This window comes from Corapipo altera, unplaced genomic scaffold (genome assembly GCF_003945725.1).
Source record: "Corapipo altera isolate COAL_440 unplaced genomic scaffold, ASM394572v1 0, whole genome shotgun sequence".
In the NCBI taxonomy this organism is placed as follows: domain Eukaryota; kingdom Metazoa; phylum Chordata; class Aves; order Passeriformes; family Pipridae; genus Corapipo; species Corapipo altera.
In genome coordinates this window covers 88,172,070-88,192,201 of record NW_020884872.1, presented here as the reverse complement: position 1 = coordinate 88,192,201, position 20,132 = coordinate 88,172,070, and the positions used below count along the sequence as shown (strand labels likewise).

The following is a 20,132-nucleotide window of genomic DNA, read 5'->3' as shown; positions in this document are numbered from 1 at the left end:
AAAGGTGTAGCTTTCTGGATGAAAACTGTTGGAATCTGTCTTTAATGAGTTAATGCAGTTTTGTTTAGTTAAATGTGGTTATATTTAGTTAAAAGTGCTTAGTACCCAATTCTAAATCTCTGCTTTTGGTTTCTGTCCTACAGGGAACACAGTGAGTAACCTGATTTTCATTCTACCTCCAATCTATGGTGCGATTCAGACCTATAAAGATGGCCTTGAAAAACGGTATTTAGCTGCGTATTTGTGTCTTACAGGTATGTGTAAAACTTCATTTGCTCTGTGGTTATAAAGAGAGCTCAGATGTGCAATGAACAATATATCTAAATATTAATAAACCAAGTAGTTAAATCTAAATACTGTGTGTGTGAAAAGTAAACGTCAATTTGTTATAGTTGTTAATGTGTACAGAAAATTGGTATTTGTTGGAAGGACATGAAGTTAGAATTCAGTAAATAACTAAGTGAGATTGATCTGTTTCTGGCTTTAGGTTCTGCTTGGTGCATCTCTTTACTTTTATGATGATTTACAGAAGATGTCTTGTGTGTTCTACTTAAAAGACGCTTTCACATTATATTAATATTTTTGTTACATTTGTATGGAACAGTAATACAAGAAATGACTAAGATCTTGAGGGAACTGGAAAGGTGTTCTTTCGTGAGTTTGAATTTGTTTTCAATTCGTCTTTGGCATATATCACCCAACAATCTAAATGCCATAGTAAGTGGGAGGTTTTGTAAGGATGGAAGAACAACATGATGTTCATATTTAGATCTACTTAAGGGCAGTCTGTTTTCTCTGTGATAACAAAATCCAGAAAAGAACCAACTTCCTTTGAAACATTAATCATGCAAATAGAAGTCATACTCCTTATGAAAAAAGATGCTTGAAGATGGTTCACATTTGGCTGTTGGGTCTCAAACCAGATTTCACAGAATTTCTGTGTTTCACAGGTATCTGTGTTTGCTATAGCTCCCAATTCTGTGGAGATCTTTCTCAGTCTTCACAGTGGTAAGGGATTGATATATGTTACTTTTAGTATTGGCATATTCTGTATTTAGGCAAACATTGTTGAAAAACACATATCCATATGCTAAATGATGTATCCTTGATGCCGGTTAAACTGTAACATATACTAGGTGCAACTTGGTGAGTATTCAGTAACATCAGCTTTGCTGATCTATGTGGAAGGTGGGCAGCAACAATGCACAGCTTTGCATGTTGTCTGAACACTTTCCAAATAGCCATTTGTAGACTTTTTATGGTTTTGAGTAATTAATTATTTTTGTCTCAGTATGAAACAGAATTCTTGAAGGTCAGGGTTTACTTCTAAAAAGACAAGGAAAGAAATGGTGTGTAAGCATTTGCTTAAGTTGACTTTGCGTGTTCTTGAATCAAAGTATCCTATACTACCATTCTTTTTAAACTAAAAAAATTTAAACTAAAAAAATTGAATTAAATTAAAACTCTGTTTGAGACTGTCTTCACTGTAATTTGTGGCTCTGTCAGTGACACTTTATGATGGACAAAGTGTGCCACTCTCGGAACAGAATGTCAGGCTGCCACACTAGCTAGGCATTTCTCATATCCCATTTAATTTTTAAAATGCTTAAAAAAGTCATCTGTCTTTGATCTTAATAAATACCATGGACTTCAGTTTTGTACTCTTTGTGATGAAGGGAAGCTCATCCTGCATATTCAACAGCAGTGCTGGAGGGCAGTCCTGAGTTCCAGCTGGGCCCTGCTCATCTGTGACTGGGATGGCTTTGACTCCTGTCTAAAGTGATAAATGCTTGCACAACTTGATTTTTATCTCATATGTTGGAACCTAACATTAAAGGTCACTCCCAAAAGCATTTCCCTTCTGTTTTGTCTCTGCTTCAGTATTCATAAGGCTGGACTGTTTTCCAGCAGTTGAAAGATGTAAAGGAATGTAGAAGACTTTATAGTTTCTCAGTGAAAAACAGGAACAGGCTGATTTGGAATGACAATCCTCTTAACATTTGCTCTACTACAGAATAAAAGCAGCAAATGAAAACATAAACAGAATTTTAAATATAGTTGAAATGTACCAGGAACACTGGCATTCTTTCTGTGCATGTGACTGAATGAGCTGCATACTGGAGATAGTAAGTGTACAGAAATTCCTTTTTGTAAGAAAGTACCAGTGAGTTCTTTCCCTCACAGGAATTTTATTTATTAACAGATTTCATTCTACTTATTTAAGCTGTAACAAAACAGTAGAGACTTACTCTCTGAAGGGATAGTGAATTTAATGCAAACTTCTGATTTCCTTCAGGCACCATGCTTCATTAAAGATCATATAGCAGTGCTTCTACCTAGCTAGTAGTGTCTGAGGGTTGTTTTGTCAAAGTAGAAATGCTTTAACAATTCTTCTGTGAAGATGGAGGTGGAAGGGAGGGCACTTCAGTTAGGTTTTAAAAACTTGGAATAATTACTGGGATTTTACAACACATGAAAAGACAGCTGTCAAAGAGGACGTTAAAATTCTGTTAGCATTTGAGAATGTAAGAAGTGTTGTTTCTAGACATTATTTTGATCCAAATCAGCTGCTTTTTTTAGATGCTTCCAGACATTTAGCTGATTGTCAGTTCCTTTGTGTTTTACCACACCCTGTTGAGTGCTTCACTTTTATACACACAATTTCTTTGGTTGACATTTATTTCCTTTTAGAACCAAATGCATTTTGAATTATGGAAGCACTGTTTGTTTCACATACATGCTAAGATCTTGGCAGGACAATAAGGTGTATTCCTAAATAATTGTTCAAATAAATTTCTTGTTCATGCTGGTGCCCAGACTGAGTTGCACTTTTCAGCAAGTTCTTTGAGATACAGCACACTGTTCTTAGACCTTTCTTCTGCTGCCTTTCAGCACAAAAAGCATGTTGTCAATTAACTCAGTAGGAACTGGATGTGGATTTTAAGTTTTAGAGAACCATTTGATCAACCTATAAATTATGAAGAATAATCTTAAACAATTACGTTAGCATGTTGCACCTCCTGAATTACGTGGAACAAATCATCAGACTGTCACTACCTCAAAGAATAAGCAGTTTGTTTTGAGTGGTTCCTTATGATACTGGGATATTGTATCAGGTTGTACCATATGTCCTCTCCTCATGCATCCTGGGAAACTGATTCTGAAATGATTCATATTCTAGAAGAGTCTCAATTTAAAAAAAACTATAGGTATGTATTAAGAAAAAAGAGAGTGTAACTGTTCTGGACATAGGAAGATAAGAAAAATGAAGTAATGTACTTTATTAGATACTTTACTTGAAAATTGGAAGGATTGCTCTGGTTTGTATTTCTTTGTCCTGTTTAATAGGACCCAGTCATTCAAGCTGTGCCAAAGTGGAGGAAAAAAAAGGATACAAAAAGTTTTCTGTATTAGGCATAGCCATAGGAACTTGTAAGCAACTTTAACTAAACTTTATTTCCAGTGAAACTCTGTGAAAATACTTTGAAACTCTTCAGTCAAAATTAATTCCCCTATTCTTACCTAACACCCATAGAGAAGCTCCTAGGGCTGTGTCGGTGTTAGTACATCAAATGTGGCTGGGAACATTCCTGAGTGCTGAAGCCAAGTAGGATGGAACAGCCCATGTCTGTTCATCTTAGCCTCCAAAACAAGGTGACTGCACACAAATTCCCTGCTGAGCACAGGCCCCGGACTCTTCTGGCTGCTGGGCAGTGCCTGAAAGCTGCCTGGGGAAAGTGCTAGTTGGAGTAGCCCAGATTCACAGTGCAGACTGTTCTGACAACTCACTAATGCAGACAGTTGTATTATAGTGTCTTTATTACTTGTAGAGCTGTAACCTTGGAGTATCCAAGGTCTCTCCTGTCTCTTACACTGTGGAGGGAAACCTTTGCAAAACAAAATAATTAATTAAAAATAGTTTAATTGGATTCTACTTTTTCATTGTTTCGTTCTTTGACTGTTTATAATGCAGTATGTTGTTGTTTATCTTTAATTCAGTTCTGTCACTGTAAACAAAAAAATAAGATGGAATTCACCTCCGAATTAAAACACCTAAACATACAAGTCTACCTGTGCAGAGGGTTCTGTCTACCATTGCAGTCAGTAAAGCCACGAGGATCATTTGACTCATTCTAAAATGCCTGTTTGACCAGCTGAATTACTCTCAGTAATGCCATTTTCTTAGTGGAAGCTGTGACACCTAGTTCATGTGTAGATACCTAAATAAAGGTGTTTGCATCTGGAGCATCCTTCATTCAGGATATTTTCATACAGCACCTGTACAAAGTTCAAATTTAAACCCTTTCTGAAACCCTAAATTTAAATTAAAATTGAGTTTAAATTCAATGCCTTTCCGAAATCCTAATAAACTCCTATTTCTCTAAAGGATTTAAGCTTACGGTGAGAATTTTGAATGCTGATAGATAGTTATGTCAAACTGAATTATCACTGATTACATATTACTTCTGATGCTTCCTAAAACTTGGAAAAAATCCCTCTAGGGTTCAAATTCTGAGAGCTTATATGGTTTGTATGTAGAGCTGGATCTTCTGAATAATGTTAGATTATTTCCAGTATAGTTACTGCCCTCAAGTTTTTTGACAGTGGAATAACTGTATATGAAGTAAAGTTTGCAGATGCATTGCTTTTACGTCATCACTAACACAATTGTTTTATAAACTGGCAGTAACTACACTTTGTGTTTGTTGCAGGACAAAAAAAGACTGTATTAGTCTACATATAGCAGCTAACCTGACTTTGCATGTCCAGCCTTTTAAAGTGCTATTCTGATCTCATAATATTGTAACTTAATGTCTGTTCTATGTTTAAGACATAATTTTATATAACCCATGTAACTTGAGAGGTTCCTTGATGTAAAAATGTCAAGTGACTTGCAGTATCTATGAAAAGTGAGCTACCATAGTTAAGGAGGAAATGGTATTGCTTCAGATGGCGTAAAAACTTCCCTACCAATAGGGAGCTTTTAGTGACTTAAGCTCCTTTGCAAAAGGAAACACCTAAATTAAAAACTGCAACCCCTGCTTACAAGATAAGGAGCAAATTATTGCTCAGAGTGTCCGTGGCTGTACAGGAAAGTTGCTTCTCTTAAAAACTGGTGTAATCACAGTGGTCGTGATCAATCCTATTTTGAAAACTACAAAGCTGGCAGATTGCCTCATTACAGTGATGGCTTTTGTGAAGTAGATATTTCTTAGAAATACTTTGGGCCTGAAGTTAGATGATGAGAAGTATACCTCAAGATAGCTGCATTCCTGTAGATCTTCAGATAGAAGCCACATGTGAAAGCATTTTAGCCTAAGTATTAAACCACTGCTTACTGGAGACAAGTCTAAGTTTATAAGTTAGACATAAAGTGTGACAAAAAGGTCATATAATTTTTAGTCACGTAACATTCTGGGTTATCTGCTGAATGCATGTATACCAGACAGACTTGACCATGCTCATGAGCTCTGTTATGATTGCAGCAAGCAGTATTGCAGCCATTTCCATTAGAGGTTTTTATTTTAGGAAGGATCATGTGATCAAGTCCCTGTAAACTTTTCTTGTTTCAAATATCTGCTTTATTGCTACATAATATAGCTAAAATATCATTCTGCAATGCATATTAAAATTTGATAATCAGGGAAACTCTAAATGTGATCATTATGCAGTAACAAGAAGGGTTTAATTAATTTTAGAAATTAATTGTGGTCTAGGATTTCATGAGCTGAAACAGTAATATCTGCTGCATTCTTGATTTTTTGAAAGACTAGAAAGGAAAAATTAAGATAAAAGTAAGTGCTTCTAATCATGTAGGAGGAAGAAGAGTTCAGTAGCTGACTGTTAAGATTTATTAACCCAAATAACATTAAGAAAAACAAACAGAAAACCCCACAACACAATGACGTGTTTTGTTAATTTAAAATCAGTTGAAATTTCTTATGCAATCATTTTGCCCATATTTGAAAATTACATTTGTTACAAATTGTAGGAGTTTGTATCCTGTGACAACCAGGATAATGGATAGTATTGTTTTAATTATGATCTTAATGGTTTTTTTCTACAGAATGAATAGTAGTTGTCATATATTCTGTATACATAGAAAAATGACTATGAGAATTTCTCATTAGAATCTCAATGAAGGTGAAAGCAGCTGTTGTTTTTTGTTTGGAAAGATCTTTCAGAAGCAAACCAATGTAATCAGAGCTTACAGAAGTGCATATGGTTGTTTATAGTGTCGTAGAGAGCTGTGCTCAGTTTTCCCAGAGAATTAATGACGTTGAAGTTTTGGCTATACATTTTTTAATGTTGCTGTATTACAGTTTCAGGTTTCAGTAAAGTTACATGCTTAGGTATTTAGTTTCATTGAGTACGTGTAATAATCACAATTCTAGTTTAATAACATCTGAAGAAGCATCTCCAGACATGTCTGTCGACTCTCTTGGGAATCCTTTACAGAAGGCAGAGATACAGGTCTTGTTTAAGCATCAGTGAAACCTGACTGTCATGTGTAGACAAGGTGATGCTCTTGCAGCAAAACATAGCAGCACCGCCCGGTGATCAAGGCTCAAGTGCAAATTACTTGGCTGTCCCTGAAGCTAGTCTGAGGTAAAACATAATTTCTTCTCTTCAGGAAGACAAGACATCACATTATTGTTCTTGCAAAATAAAAATGATCTGGTGCTTGATGAGAGTGTTTTACTGATAACATTTCAAAGTAATGAATGATGCATTAAATACTGTACCAACTTTGCTCTAAACAATGGAATCTAAGAAACATTATCCATGTCTAAGTGAAAAAGCTGTGCATAGGCAAAGTGTATATCTCATAAAGTAATTTCAGAAGTAAATTCAGAGTTTGAAAATAGGGTACTTCAGATAAATATAATTAATTTCTTGGAAGCTTGTCTTTCTCTGTAGAAGGCCAGGAAATGGTGATCTCATTTCGCAAAAGGAATACATACTGTGTGGGATTGGTTTGTTTACCTTGAAGTTCAAGTTCTGAGTTCTAGTAGCAATTCATTTCTGCTTATAGAGACAATAAAAAGCTCTTTGTAAAATGTAAGTTTTAAAACTGGACAATAAGCAGAAATGTTGATAAATGTTGCTTTTCATTATAGAAGGGTTGAAACAGATAACTCTTAATGTACTTAAAATTAAAAGAAAAAAAGATATATTGAATTATAATACTCCATTCATTCTGGATTTTCTCTGTTCCTGTCCTCTTTGAGATTACACCAGTTCATAGGAGACAGTATTGAGAGGAGGGAAAGAAGACACTCAACCCAAAAACCCAGAAATTCAGGGACATCACTGGTGACTAATGTATAAAGTAGAAGGCTGTAGAAAATTGGAGATTTGTCCCTACAGTGGAATATGCTGATGTTCTGCTGAATTCTTTTCACTGTAAAATTCATGCATTTAAGTTAATATACTTGAAAATTTTACATTTAGACTCTTATGTTGACCATAGTTTTGATTTGTTTTCAGCTGTGGGATTGGGATCTTGGTGCTTCCACATGACCCTGAAGTATGAAATGCAGGTGAGTACTGATAAGTAACTGTGAATTATTTTATGTGTGTATCTCACTTATACAGTCATGTTGCCATTTCTTGACTAGATGAAACTCATATAAAATTAATTAATCTGCCTTAAGTATCATTGTACATGACTCCTACTCTCAACAAGAGAGTAATTTAGGTCTTGTTTCATTAGGTATTTTCCACTGATAGACATACAGGAATATATACTTGCATCTACAATAAGAGAAGTAATCAATTGCTTATGTTGGTGGAGGACACTTTATCCTTTGAAAAATCATGCTATCTTTTTATACAAGTTGTTGTTTTAAATTTACTACAGTTTTGGCTTAATAACAAGCAGTATAGACAGGAGTTACTGTTGTTTATTTTATCTTTTACATCTTTGTTTTCTATTATGATTTCTATTTATCTAGAGGTACCTCTAGCATTAATAGTGAAGTCAGCATCTTTTGAGTAGCAGTAGTTGAGTTGTCTTCTCTCTTATTTTCAAGTAGAAGGCATTCTAGAACAAATCACAGGGCATAGGGATTTAGTCCTGGTATTTCCTGTTTTTTTACAGGGATGCAGGAAGTCTTGTCCTGTTGTCCTCTTTTAGGTCTTCGAAGATTAAGGAAATTCATCTTTGAATCAAAGGCAAGATGAAGTGGGATTCAGTTCAAAATAAAGACATCTACATTTAAAAGTCTGTGCTGGAGGTCTGTGCTCTCGCCATAGTCAGTGGAAATACAGTTAAGTCAGTGGAATTTAGGGAGGCAGTCAGCTGGGCTGAATCATTCTCCAGACTCCATTGGCAGCCCTCACTCAGAAAAGATTCATTTGTCTGCATATAGGTGTTTAGTGTTATTTTAAACCCTGTGAGTATGCTGGCAGGCATCCAGCTGCCATGCCACAGAGGTACAGGTTTCTTAGACTCCCCTGTCACATCTGCTAGTCTTGGGTGGGTGTATTGGATGTGACAGAGCATCTCAGATGGCATTAGGCAACTATATTGCGGCAGCCAGATTGAGTCCTGGATTTCTACTGGTCTCAGTGGGACCTACATATTGCCAATTGTTTGAAGTTTGTCTCCATAATGCTCTGTTTGATATCTCTGGCATGTGCTGGAGACTGCCAGCTTCCACAAAGCATATAGTTGCCACCATGTAAGAATATTTGGTCCTTTTCTTGCATGAAAAAGGCAGTTTGTAGAGCCATTTCACCACTTCCTCCCAAATTAAAGTATGATTTACCTATATTCACTTCTGTGGTGAAATTGCCTTGAATTTCAACCTTTTTCATATGTCTTCCCCAAGCTACTTATTCCTAACATGGCCAGTATTTCAAATCCTCTTTCTTACACTGATGCAGAGGTGAGCAAAGGCACCATGAAACTCAATCATTAGAATGATACAGACTTAAAACATTCTTACATGGAGTTTTTGGATTTTATTTTATTTTATTTTTCTGTGTGTGCTACTTGCCATGTTGCATCAGATCAACTAAAGGGCCTATGAACTGTGGTAAGTAAAGTGTGGGCAGAAGCAGATAAGAGGGAAGCAGCAATGTCTTGCATCATCTTTCCAACTGATGTAAAAGGCTTCGTGTGAGGCAGAGAAAGTACACTTTTTTTGGCAGCCAAGTGAAATCCGCAAGTGGCCCATAATTACTCCAGTTGCTAGCTCGTGGATCACCACAGAGGAAACAGTTCAACCAATAAATAACCTTTTCTCGTTCACTTTATCTCTTAACAGCATTGATAGCTGTTCAAAGATGTTTTTTTTTTTACATTTGTTTTGCAGTCTTAATACAGTACATCAGTTTGCTTAAGTAAGAGAAATGTGAAAGCCTCTGTTCTTGAAAGCAATTGTTCAGAATAGTTCTAAAGCAATCACCCCTTTTTCTCTTGTTTTTATGGGAGCTGCATGATTGTGCATTCCTCAGGAATCCGAAATGCGTATTCAGGCAGTGAAATCAACTCACCGAGTTTCCTTCTTTCTGTGGTTCTTCATTGTCCAGACATGCCTTTGACATTCTAGAAGCATTAATTCCTTTGGATACAGAAGCCATTGTCTTCTGCATGCAAATTCTAACTAAGATCTTTTGAGAAGCTCTTTGTTCTTACTGTAATTTCTCTGAGATGTTGCCAGCATATGAACTTAAAAGTGTAATCAGCCATCCAAATTTGAAAAATTTTCCATGTTGTATTTCTTGTTCTTCCCCCACTTTTATCTTTTATGAGGTGTTAAATGACTCACAGTCTTTAACAGCCACGTGAATTAATCGTGCAGCTAATTCCTGCCAGGCTTGAAAAAGCACATCACCAATTTTATAAAATACTATTACTATAAAGCTGAATTCAGCTATTTCTTCTATTTTTTCCCCTCCAAGGCATCACAGCACAGATAGACTAATGTGATGGTAAAGTGCCGCCTAACGCACCTGTTAGCTTCAGCTGCTGTCAGTGTTCCTGATATTGTCTTTGTGCTACCTGTTGTGGTCCCTGACCCTATAATGCACAGGTGCAGGGATTTAAACCTTCTTCTACAAGGTTAGTTGCGTGCTGGCTCAGATGTTGGACCTGGCTCACTGGAGAGAAGCAGCAGGAGTGTGGGTGAAGAAGCAAGGCTTGCCCTTTCAGTAGCACCTGGTCAGCAGAAATGTTTAGCAGCATTGTGAAACATTTCCTGAACTTTCTGTGACCGAAACCACAGCAAGCACTTAGGATAATACATCTCTCTCCTTCTGTAAAGAATTAGATTTAACCCAGTATGAAATTTCAAAACTAAAATATCATTTTTGACTGCACAGTTAGAAAAATTATCCCAAACCAAGCAGAATCAGGCTGGCTTTATAACAGGGTTTGCATAAGCTGCTATTGCTCTTAATGTGTCTCATTATTCAGAAAAACATGGTTTTAAGCTTGTCAGGGACCCTTTACCAGTAGTAGGAAAGCAATTTCTGTACAGGCATAACCATCAAGAATTTTCAGAGTGATGATGGAGAAAGATCAAAATCTTTTTTGCATCTAGTTCTTGTTTTTCTTGGGAATGAATCAAGTTCTAAAAGACATAACTATTAATGTTTGCTTAACATATTATAAATCAGAGGCTGTGGATCTTCATTGATCCATTTGTGTGCTTTTTCATTTTCGTGATTTTCAGTCCTTCATAAGAGGAGGTAAGTTTAGCTATATATTTACAAGCAAAAATTCATTAAAGTTCTTTGATGAGAAAAGTTTTAGAAGAAAATGGTACTATGATTTTTTTTCCTTCTAATGATAAATGACAATTTTGAGTGTACTGGTTCTTGAGAAATCAAGTATCTTGTGATTACTATTTTAATTCCATTCTATTAATGTGGCAAGTTCTCAGAAAAATAACTGATTTAGCTGTAACATGAGAGTCTTCTCCCAAAGTATAAAAATTAAGGCAATAAAACTTTATATGCAGTTGTAATCTGGGAGGGGGAAGGAAACCCAACAAAACACACCACAAGAACCTCACAACAAAAAGAACAAGAACCCCACATCAAACAAACAAAAATTTCTGTCTCTGAATTAAAACAATGTAAGAAATTTCTAAAATTAGGAAGTAAACATGCAAGCACATTGCCTATCCTAATGAGCTAAAGTTGTATTTTATGCTGTGAAAAAAATTCAGTTTCTCTGTGAAGAAGATGCTACTGACTGTAAGGCTGTAGATGGGATGGTCATATTCAATCTGACTTTTCAAAACTAATTCTTACAAAATTTTTAAAATTTATGAACAGCATATAGCAAGATTCTTTGAAGATGTGGGCTTTTATGAAAAGTAATATTCAAAAGATTCAGAGTAATAACTGGTTAGCACAGCAGCTTTTGGTAGTTGAATAGGGTTTGACACTGCTACATCTTAAAGTACAGTCAAGAAGGTGGATATCCAAGTGACTTAAAAACTCATGTTTACTGAAGACTTACCTCTCCTTAATTAACTTACACAAGCTTGTGATTTAAAAGTAGTTTTCATATTTTAATGTCTTTGCTTTTTATAGCTGTTGGATGAACTGCCAATGATATACAGTTGTTGTGTGTTTGTCTACTGCCTGTAAGTATTTGCTAATTTCTTTTCCCCCGAATATTTATGAAATGTTAACTTTTGAAATGTGCAGTCTCTGAAGCCAAATTTAGTGTATAGTGAGATGAAGCTTCTACTGCTTTTGGTGAGGTCTGGTTTTGCACAACACTATGACATTGGAGCAGTAGGCTGCCATTAGTCCTGGTTTTTGCTAACTTAGATATATTTTACTGGTGTTTTTTAGCAGGAAAAAAACCCACTTTTATTAAAGATTTAGTATAGTGTACAATCAGAGCTCAGTGCTACTTGGTATAAAAACAGCAGACATAATAAAATCAAGTTCAGTAACACCTACAAAATTAGCAACATTATAATTTATTGGAGATGGACTTCTATGATGTAGTCTGACTCAAAACACTTCAGGTTTCTGGCTAAACCTGCTTTCCACTCAGCTGGAAAATTAAAGAAAAGCTTTTATGAAGAGTTAAATGCATATTTTGTGGAGAGTGTTTTGGAACATGTGTGACAGCTTAATGCAATGCCAGGATGTTTTCAGCCATTTAATTTTGGGAGCAACATAACATTTGACAACTGTGAAGATACCCTAAGTTGGCTTTTACTTGCCTGTTGCTGCAAGGCCTGGATTTAACATGATTTATTCTGTCACTTGGATAATGTAAATGATAAATCAACTTGTTGCAGACAAAAAGAGAGGAAAAAAATCTTTTTGCTTTTGAAAATATCAAATATTCAGCTGTTAAAATTGTAATGTCTTTGGTAAAGATTACCAGCAGTTTGCAATGGAGTTGGGGTGCTCAAGGACTAAACCTCTGTCTGTGGAAATAACCCTCAATTTGTGATTCATACATTAGTATGATTTGTACAAACTCAGGACCAGAATCCTAATGCCTCTCTTAGCGGAAATATTTCCATTGTAGTTCCCTATCTCCTTGAAACTGCCTTTGCATTTATTTTGCCTGATTTGAATGTGATTGGGAAAAAGCATGAGAAGTGGCTATAAAAATCTGTCTGAAAAAATATATTTTTTTTGTGTGTGCAGTGGTTACTATATTATCTTCAAAAGCGCTGAAGCCTGTCACTGCATTTATAGCTCTAATAAGATTCTGTATATATAAGCTTGGTAGCAATTAAAATGTTCAAAAGAATGAGCTAATGTGTAGTTTAGGAGGCTTTTAATAATCATTTTGGTTTTCTTGAAGGCAGATTGCAGGTGGTTCTGCACAGGACATTTCCTTATACGTCATTCAGTCCCGCTGACTCTTAAGCTGTGTAATTACTTCAGCAAGCCATTTTGCAATGTAGCATGTTGTGCTGCCTTTAGATTTTTTCCCCAGATATGTTTTTAATTTGTTTCCTTTTGTTCATTCATGAATGTGTCTGTTTCTCAAAGTTTATAAACAAATAAACTAGACAGATGTGACTTGGAGTTCTATAGACAACTTCCTCCAGCCCTAATGATGATGGGCTTCTCAAAGTTCATCTTTGTTCAGATATTTTGGACCTTTATTTCTGATGGATGTGTGGTCTGCAATGTGTGTGTATTTCCATCACAAGGGAGACTGAGGCACAGTTCAGAGATTGTGAAGCTGATTTTAATTGATTGTTTTACATACTGGGAGCAGTTAGCTAGTTACCTTCCACTTCTACCAGTACTCAATCTAGCAAATTTACTGTACTGTGACTGTAGTGAAGGCATAAACAATCTGCATTTTAACATATCTCTGGAGTTCACTGTTTTGCAAGGCAGTCCTTTTTCCACTGCCTTTAGCTCACAGATGTAATGTTTTTTGATGGCTGTATTGCATTTCAAACTGACTTCTAATTTGACATCCATTATCACCCTTTAAGCACCTTCTGAAAACACTTTTGTTTTACAATCTCTTTTCTTAGAGGGCGTTACTTTTTTTTGTATATGCTTATTGGTGTTGGGGGTTTTTTGCACTATAAATGTTTTTTAAAAAAAACATTTATTGGTAGAAGTATGAATTTTTCTATTAATACATCTTTATTGGAAGAGTTACAATTTCTTGAAGGGTCTAAGACCCATTAGGATCAATTTGCTCCCAAGTTTTGTGATAATATACCTTGAAAAATGCATCCTTTATATGGTAAGTGATTAATGTTATTACTCTCCTTTATGTTCTCTTCCAGGTATGAATGTTTCAAGTACAAGAACACAGTCAATTATCCGCTGCTTTTCTTTTTAATAACATACAGCTTTGTAGTCAGCATAGTAAGTAACTTTTTCTAATATGGCATTTTCACCTGTAGGTTGACAATTTTCCTGCTAGCAAAGGAACATTTATAGAGGCAATACTGAATCTCTGTCACTTCCAGTCAAGAAAGACAAATTATTCTTTTGTTGGGAAAATGATGTGCTGGCCACCTTTCTATCTAAACCACTTTATAGAATAAATGAAGGGGAAAAGCAATAATCCAGTTGCTAGAATAGGAATGTGAGAAAAATAGTCACTGTTGATTTGTTATGAGGCCTTGGACAAGCTGCATTCCTCACCTTCTCTCACTGGAATTCATCTATAGAAATAAGAATCATCCTGTTCGACAGGCTTCAAAAAGTGAACTGTGATACTCAGTCCAGGATATTGACTGGTGTTTTAAAACAGACAGAATAAGAAAAGAATTTAGCTGTTAGTTAAAATTCTGATATTTTCTGTGTCACACCTCAAAACACAGCATGAATAAACTTAGTTTTGTGCTGACTGTCAACCACAGATGAAATTTCCTTCGTAATTTTTGTTGATAGCCATTTCTTAAAGAAAATAAATAATATTGTAAGTCATCTTCAGCTGTCAAATTCTACCCTGTTCTCTTCTGTTTCTCCTACAATTTTTTACACCTGTGGCATGTTATGCCTAAGGTCCAGTGCCCTTCTCTATTTAAGAGCATAAATTAAATTACCTTAATTAACAAAAGAAAGAACTACTAGCTTTTTGTAAAATGAATTGAAATGTTAAATTATTATCTAAAACATTAGTAATAGCAAATCAAAATAGAGTACTTTTTCTTCTTGCAATGCATGTTGAGAACATTTCTGGTAATTTCAGATTCTTAATTGGTTTTGTATGTGCTGCAACTCTGTTAAATGAGAAGCCTAATGTTAGGTGTTAATGTTTCTATTTATGCTTCTTAATTTAAAATAATTCCACAATTAAAACCTCAGGTGTTGCCAGAGGAAACTTTGAATGTTTAATCAACTTTAATGGTGCATGGATAGACACTTATGGCTTGATTCTAACAGAACAAGTCTTGGCAATATTTAGATAAATAATGTTACAGTCGTTCTGCGTTGCAAATTATTTCTCTTTTTTTAATCTTTCCAGGTTTACTTAAATTTGAAAGAGCCTGTATTCCATCAGGTAAATCTTGCTTTGTTGGAGTAGCTAATCTTGTTTTTTAACTATGATGTTTTAGTGGAATGTTTTATAGTATTTTATAACTGGAAGGAAGATGAAAGGGAAGAACGGTTTGCCTTTTGCTTTTTCTTTGAATATGTTGCTGTCTGTCATGTTGCCATCCTCTCACATAATGAGCTGAAAAAGTTGAATGGTTTAATGCGTGTTCTGTTTTAGCATTTGATCTAATATTTCTGTTGGTTTTCATCAGAGGCAAACATAACAAGGTGTCCCTAAGGTGTGTGTGAGAGGCAGAGCTTAAGAAATCCTTTTCTGCTTTTTTCTTTAGTAGCTGCTTTGAATCTATGACCTTACATCATAACATGGCCTGTGTGACTTAGAACTATGTTCTTCTCACTGCTTTAACATATTAGTTGATTGGGTTTTTTAACTACTTGACTTTACTTAATGTAAATTCAAGGTGAATTTAAATACAGAATGCCTTCTAGGGTTATTTAGCAGACTGGTTTGTACAGGCTTAATGGCATGTTTGGTACAGGCTCCTTTGTGGGGATTGGACTGTATCGCTTTCCTCTTCACAGGAGGTTAGAAAAGATGCTCGTTTCTGTATGCCACGGGTAGTTTTCCCTCATTTGTGATTTTTTGATTAGGAGTAACAGTTGAAAAATTGCCAAGCAAAAAGCACTGAGCTCTTTGCAGGACAGAGCTTTAAAGCCTTAATTTTTAAAATTGGTAGTGCCATTGCTTGTCAAAATGTGCCTGCTGCATCAGCAGTTGTAAAAATGATACGTGGCTCCTGTTGCTGGATTAGTGAGGCGCTGATCAACAGAATACATTCTCAGCTGCTCCAGATAATCTCTCCTAGAAACATGAATTGTTGCTCTACCTGAAAATAAAAGAGAAACTTGCAGGGTGGGTTTTTTTTATAATGTTAATTAAATCTTTGTCATTTTTCCCCCTACTTACATTTCCAGCAGGAAGGTACTGACTGGGATGAAAGTAGCAATTTCTGGTGTTTTTACTCAGCTAATCATAACTGGTTTTGAAGGAAGTGACTTAGACTAATTTTGTTTAATATTCACTTATTTATTTATTATGAACTTCTATCTCTTTAATCATTTATTTTCCCAACCTACATTTATTGCAATAAATATGTCACAGCCTCACTGTATTCCAGTTTGATGCTTTTGGCATAGATATTGTCCCATGTCACAAATACTAAGACAATAGATATTGTGACTTGTTGGGAAAGAAGGAAATATGGAAACTTTAAACTGTTGCCCCAGACCATTAATTTTTTTGCATCTGATTTTTCTTAGGTTCAAAGTATGAATTCTTTGTTATAATTTATACACAAGGAATCCATGTAGAAAATATTTGGGCCAATAAAAGTGCTGGACATTTTACAACAATTTTTTGCAAATTGATTTTTATGGAGAACATACAGTTATGGCCAAATTCCAAATGTTCAAGTACTGTACTCATTTTTTCACAGTTTTTGCCAAATATGTTGTAAATCCTGAGGAAATGTTTCTCTGACTGCACAACAAAGCAAAGTTATTTTCTTAATACTTGTCCATTACTTTAGAGTGCATTAAAAAAAAGTAAAGTCAATTCAGTAAGCATTTTCCAACTGAATGGGTCACATGGACTTGAAGTACAGTTAAATATGCTCATGCAATCATTGTTTAAATCACAGTCTTGGTCCCTAACTGTGTTAGAAAGCAGCATCAGGAGATAAAGCAACATTTGATTCCTCTAAGTGTTTGTCTGTGATTATCATAATTTGTCAGGCTTGCAAAAAGGGGAATAACTGCATGGACAACCTAATGTTGTTCATTGTTTCAGTTTGGGTGCTTTTTTCCCTGAAAGAAAAGCAGTAAGAATGGAAAAGGATCGTATTATATTTAGCAACCAGGATCCAAGCCTCAATTTTCCGCATATTACTTTCTACTTGTCTTCTCAACTTAGGCTCATAAGTTGCTGACTGCCAGCAAGGCACAATGGTGATTTCAGTTTGTTATCCATGGCACATGGCAACATAGACCAATTTCTTTTTCTCCATCCACATATTGGAGATCTTTAAGGGTCTTAGTGCTTTAACCATGGGAGTGATGAGATGCATGTTTTGGGCAGTTGGAGGCAGCACATTATTAGAAGGAAGTAAACATCTTCCTGCCTGACAACTGAACTAGCTTTTTTTGCCACCTCATCAATTAAATGAAAGATACCCATGGCCTTTACCAGTGTATATTGTCTTGTTTATGTTCAAATTGCTCAGGCTAGAGCACTATTATTACCTAATTTTCAAGGTGCTAAACAACCCTACATCGCAGTTGCCTAGTTGTTTTTAAGCCAGCATCATTGTCACAGGAAACAGCTGTGCCTATCCCCTCTTTTCCATCTGGCACACAAATTTACTCTCTGATGGCAATTTGACTGGAGGTTCAGGTTCAAATCAACAACTAATTCTCCTCGGAATTAGTTTTAAATCAGATTAGTTGTTCATGCCTGTTTACCACGTGTAGATTAGTGCTTATACAAGAAGAGGGGTTGGGGAAGACCAGCTGCTAGTATAGAGTGATCCATAGACACACAAATATAAGACAGCCCTGGAAGCAGACAAAATTACCTTGACAGTTAAACTTTTCAAGTCAAATCTTACAGTAAGTAGCCTTCTTTCTAATATGATGAGGTCTAGAAAGCTGTCACCTACAAAGCATTGTCTTCCATCCTAATTTGTTTGCTTGCCGCATATCATATGCTGACTATGCGTTTGCACTTGTAGCAGTGAAAAACCTCATTCAGCTAGTGAGCCAAGTCACATGAATAATAAAATAGATCTAAAAACCTATTTTATTTGCATAGTCGTCTGCTGCAAGAGTTTGAAGCAAATTTTTGCAAACAAATAATTAAAAGGTAAATGGAAAATCAGATTAAATAGCTGTTTCTTCTACGTTAGGAAATGTGATGAAAAAATAGACATTTCAGAATGTAGTTGTGGTGTCCCATGAGAAACTAAGAAAACTGGAGGAGTAGATTATTATGAGAATTGCGAATAGGGTAAGGGAGTGACTAGTGAAAAATAATTAAAGGAGATGATGAAAAGCCTGGATTTTCTTAGGATAAGTAGTGGGACTGTTTTGGGAGTTTTTTTTAACAACCCATAGCAGGAAAAAGAGTAGTGTATTGATGGTATTTGTGATGATACAGAGGCATCACTGAGTACAGGGGAGGAGATGAAGAGATAGCCGGCAGACTTGAGGACTAGGATGACAGCTGGTTCAAAATTGAAGAGATGTGCTGTTTGACAAATACCAACCATACTTCTTCTAAACTGCTCGACAGATTACCAAAGGAGGAGAGGGAGTGCCTGGATGTTTACTGATCACAGCACAATAACATGAACAGTGAATTTTTTTACTTTTGATAGAAGTAAAATACAAGTATTAGATTTACCAATTAAGGTGACTGAGTAAGAGAGAGAGAGACTAAAGCAGGAAAAGGTACTTCATTTGCCTTGGTAAAAAAATTAATAACATTTTTCTCTATGAGTGTTTTAAATACACAAGTTCAAAGAAAAAAGTGAAATCACAATGAAATATGTCTGTAGAAGTACATAGGGGAGATTGAAACTGCGCGAAGAGTATGTTATGTCAGGACACAACTTGTTCAGACTTACAGGACTCCCCATTCTGGGGAATCTGTGTGTACACACCCAATGTCTTCCAGCTCTCCAGAGTCCTTCTGGCTGCAAAGGCAACAGTTAGTTGTAGGCTTGTGACTAAATGTATTGTGCCTTTTAAGGGAATGTGTTCTTACTTTCTGTATGTTCAGGTTGCCAAGCATCTGATAAAAATGACCTTTTCAGGCATGTCTTCACCACAGAGCTTTTTCTGTTTTGTTGTTGTCCTGTTGAAGACCACTTATAAAACTGACTTGAGTGATATTTCACTGTTACACAGACCATTTGCAGATGTCTTCCAGAAAGTGAGTACATCTTTCATTCTGGCTAGTGCTTTTACCTGCACAGTAGCTTAGGGAATGAGGAAGGATATTCTAACTCTCCAAAGGTTCAGTTCTGCAAGTCATTGAAGGGGAAGCTTGGTTCACTGTGACAGGCAGTGTCCCAGAAGCTCTACAGCAGTGTCTTCTGACTTGTGTGTCATTTGGCCATCATGTTCATGCATCTGAGTAGTAGAGTAGAGGAGAGAGAGACTCTTTCATATGGATCCGAATCATGGGTGTGATTCCTAGAACGCTTCCATCAACACTGTGATTCCTAGAACCTGTGATTCCTAGAACGCTTCCATCAACACTGTGATTCCTAGAACCTGTGATTCCTAGAACGCTTCCATCAACACTGTCTCCATACAATCCTAAACAGCCACTGGTCAGATTATGTGACCAATACATCTGTTCTAGAACAAGCAGCAGTCACAAGTATTGAGGCCATGTTGCTGAGAACGCAGCTGCGCTGGGCAGGGCACGTCTCAAGGATGAAGGACCACCACCTCCCTAAGATCTTGCTTTATGGTGAACTTACCACCGGCTGCCGCATGAGAGGAGCCCCGAAGAGAAGATACAAGGACTCCCTGAAACAACATCTCAGCCTCGGCCATATTGATCATCATAACTGGTCTACTCTGGCCTCCAATCGGAAGGTCTGGAGACACACCATCTATAACGCTGCTGATGCTTTTGAGAAAGCACGCAGGATCAATCTTGAGGAGAAAAGACAACGCAGAAGGAATTGTGTCTTGCAGAACACACCACCTAAGCAGTGTTTCTGCTGTGCCTTTTGCAACTGGTCTTGTCTATCTCGTATTGGCCTTTTTAGCCACCAACGCGCTTGGGTAGAGCCCTTCCCAAATCTTCGTTTGTGAAGCCCAACCATGATGATGATCATGCATCTGAACAGGGCCCAACCAAGTGAATCTGAATTAGTTCATTTAGGACCTGTCAAGGCAGCATGTAACTGTGCTGAGTTACTCAATGTTTCAGCATCATCTTGGGGATGGTCCTTCTGTTTCTCTTGGCTCAAATTTCTTTTCCAGAAATCCAAAACCATGTAGAAGTCAGTTTTCTTTGTTGCAAATTGCAAATACAGTTTCCGAGTTCAAGTACTTAGGCTAACTATCTTTTGATAGCTGGTTGGTGT

At 36.3% G+C, this 20,132-nt stretch overlaps 1 protein-coding gene across 1 annotated transcript in view; it reads left to right on the top strand.

The window, feature by feature from the left end:
- Nucleotides 1-20,132, top strand: part of ACER3 (alkaline ceramidase 3) — a 58,956-nt gene that overhangs the window by 21,092 nt on the left and 17,732 nt on the right. The window contains exons 2-6 of the mRNA XM_027669512.1: nucleotides 144-254; nucleotides 7,492-7,544; nucleotides 11,554-11,606; nucleotides 13,749-13,830; nucleotides 14,939-14,974. Of these exons, the coding sequence (XP_027525313.1) occupies nucleotides 144-254; nucleotides 7,492-7,544; nucleotides 11,554-11,606; nucleotides 13,749-13,830; nucleotides 14,939-14,974 (335 nt within the window). The remainder of the gene's footprint in view (nucleotides 1-143; nucleotides 255-7,491; nucleotides 7,545-11,553; nucleotides 11,607-13,748; nucleotides 13,831-14,938; nucleotides 14,975-20,132) is intronic.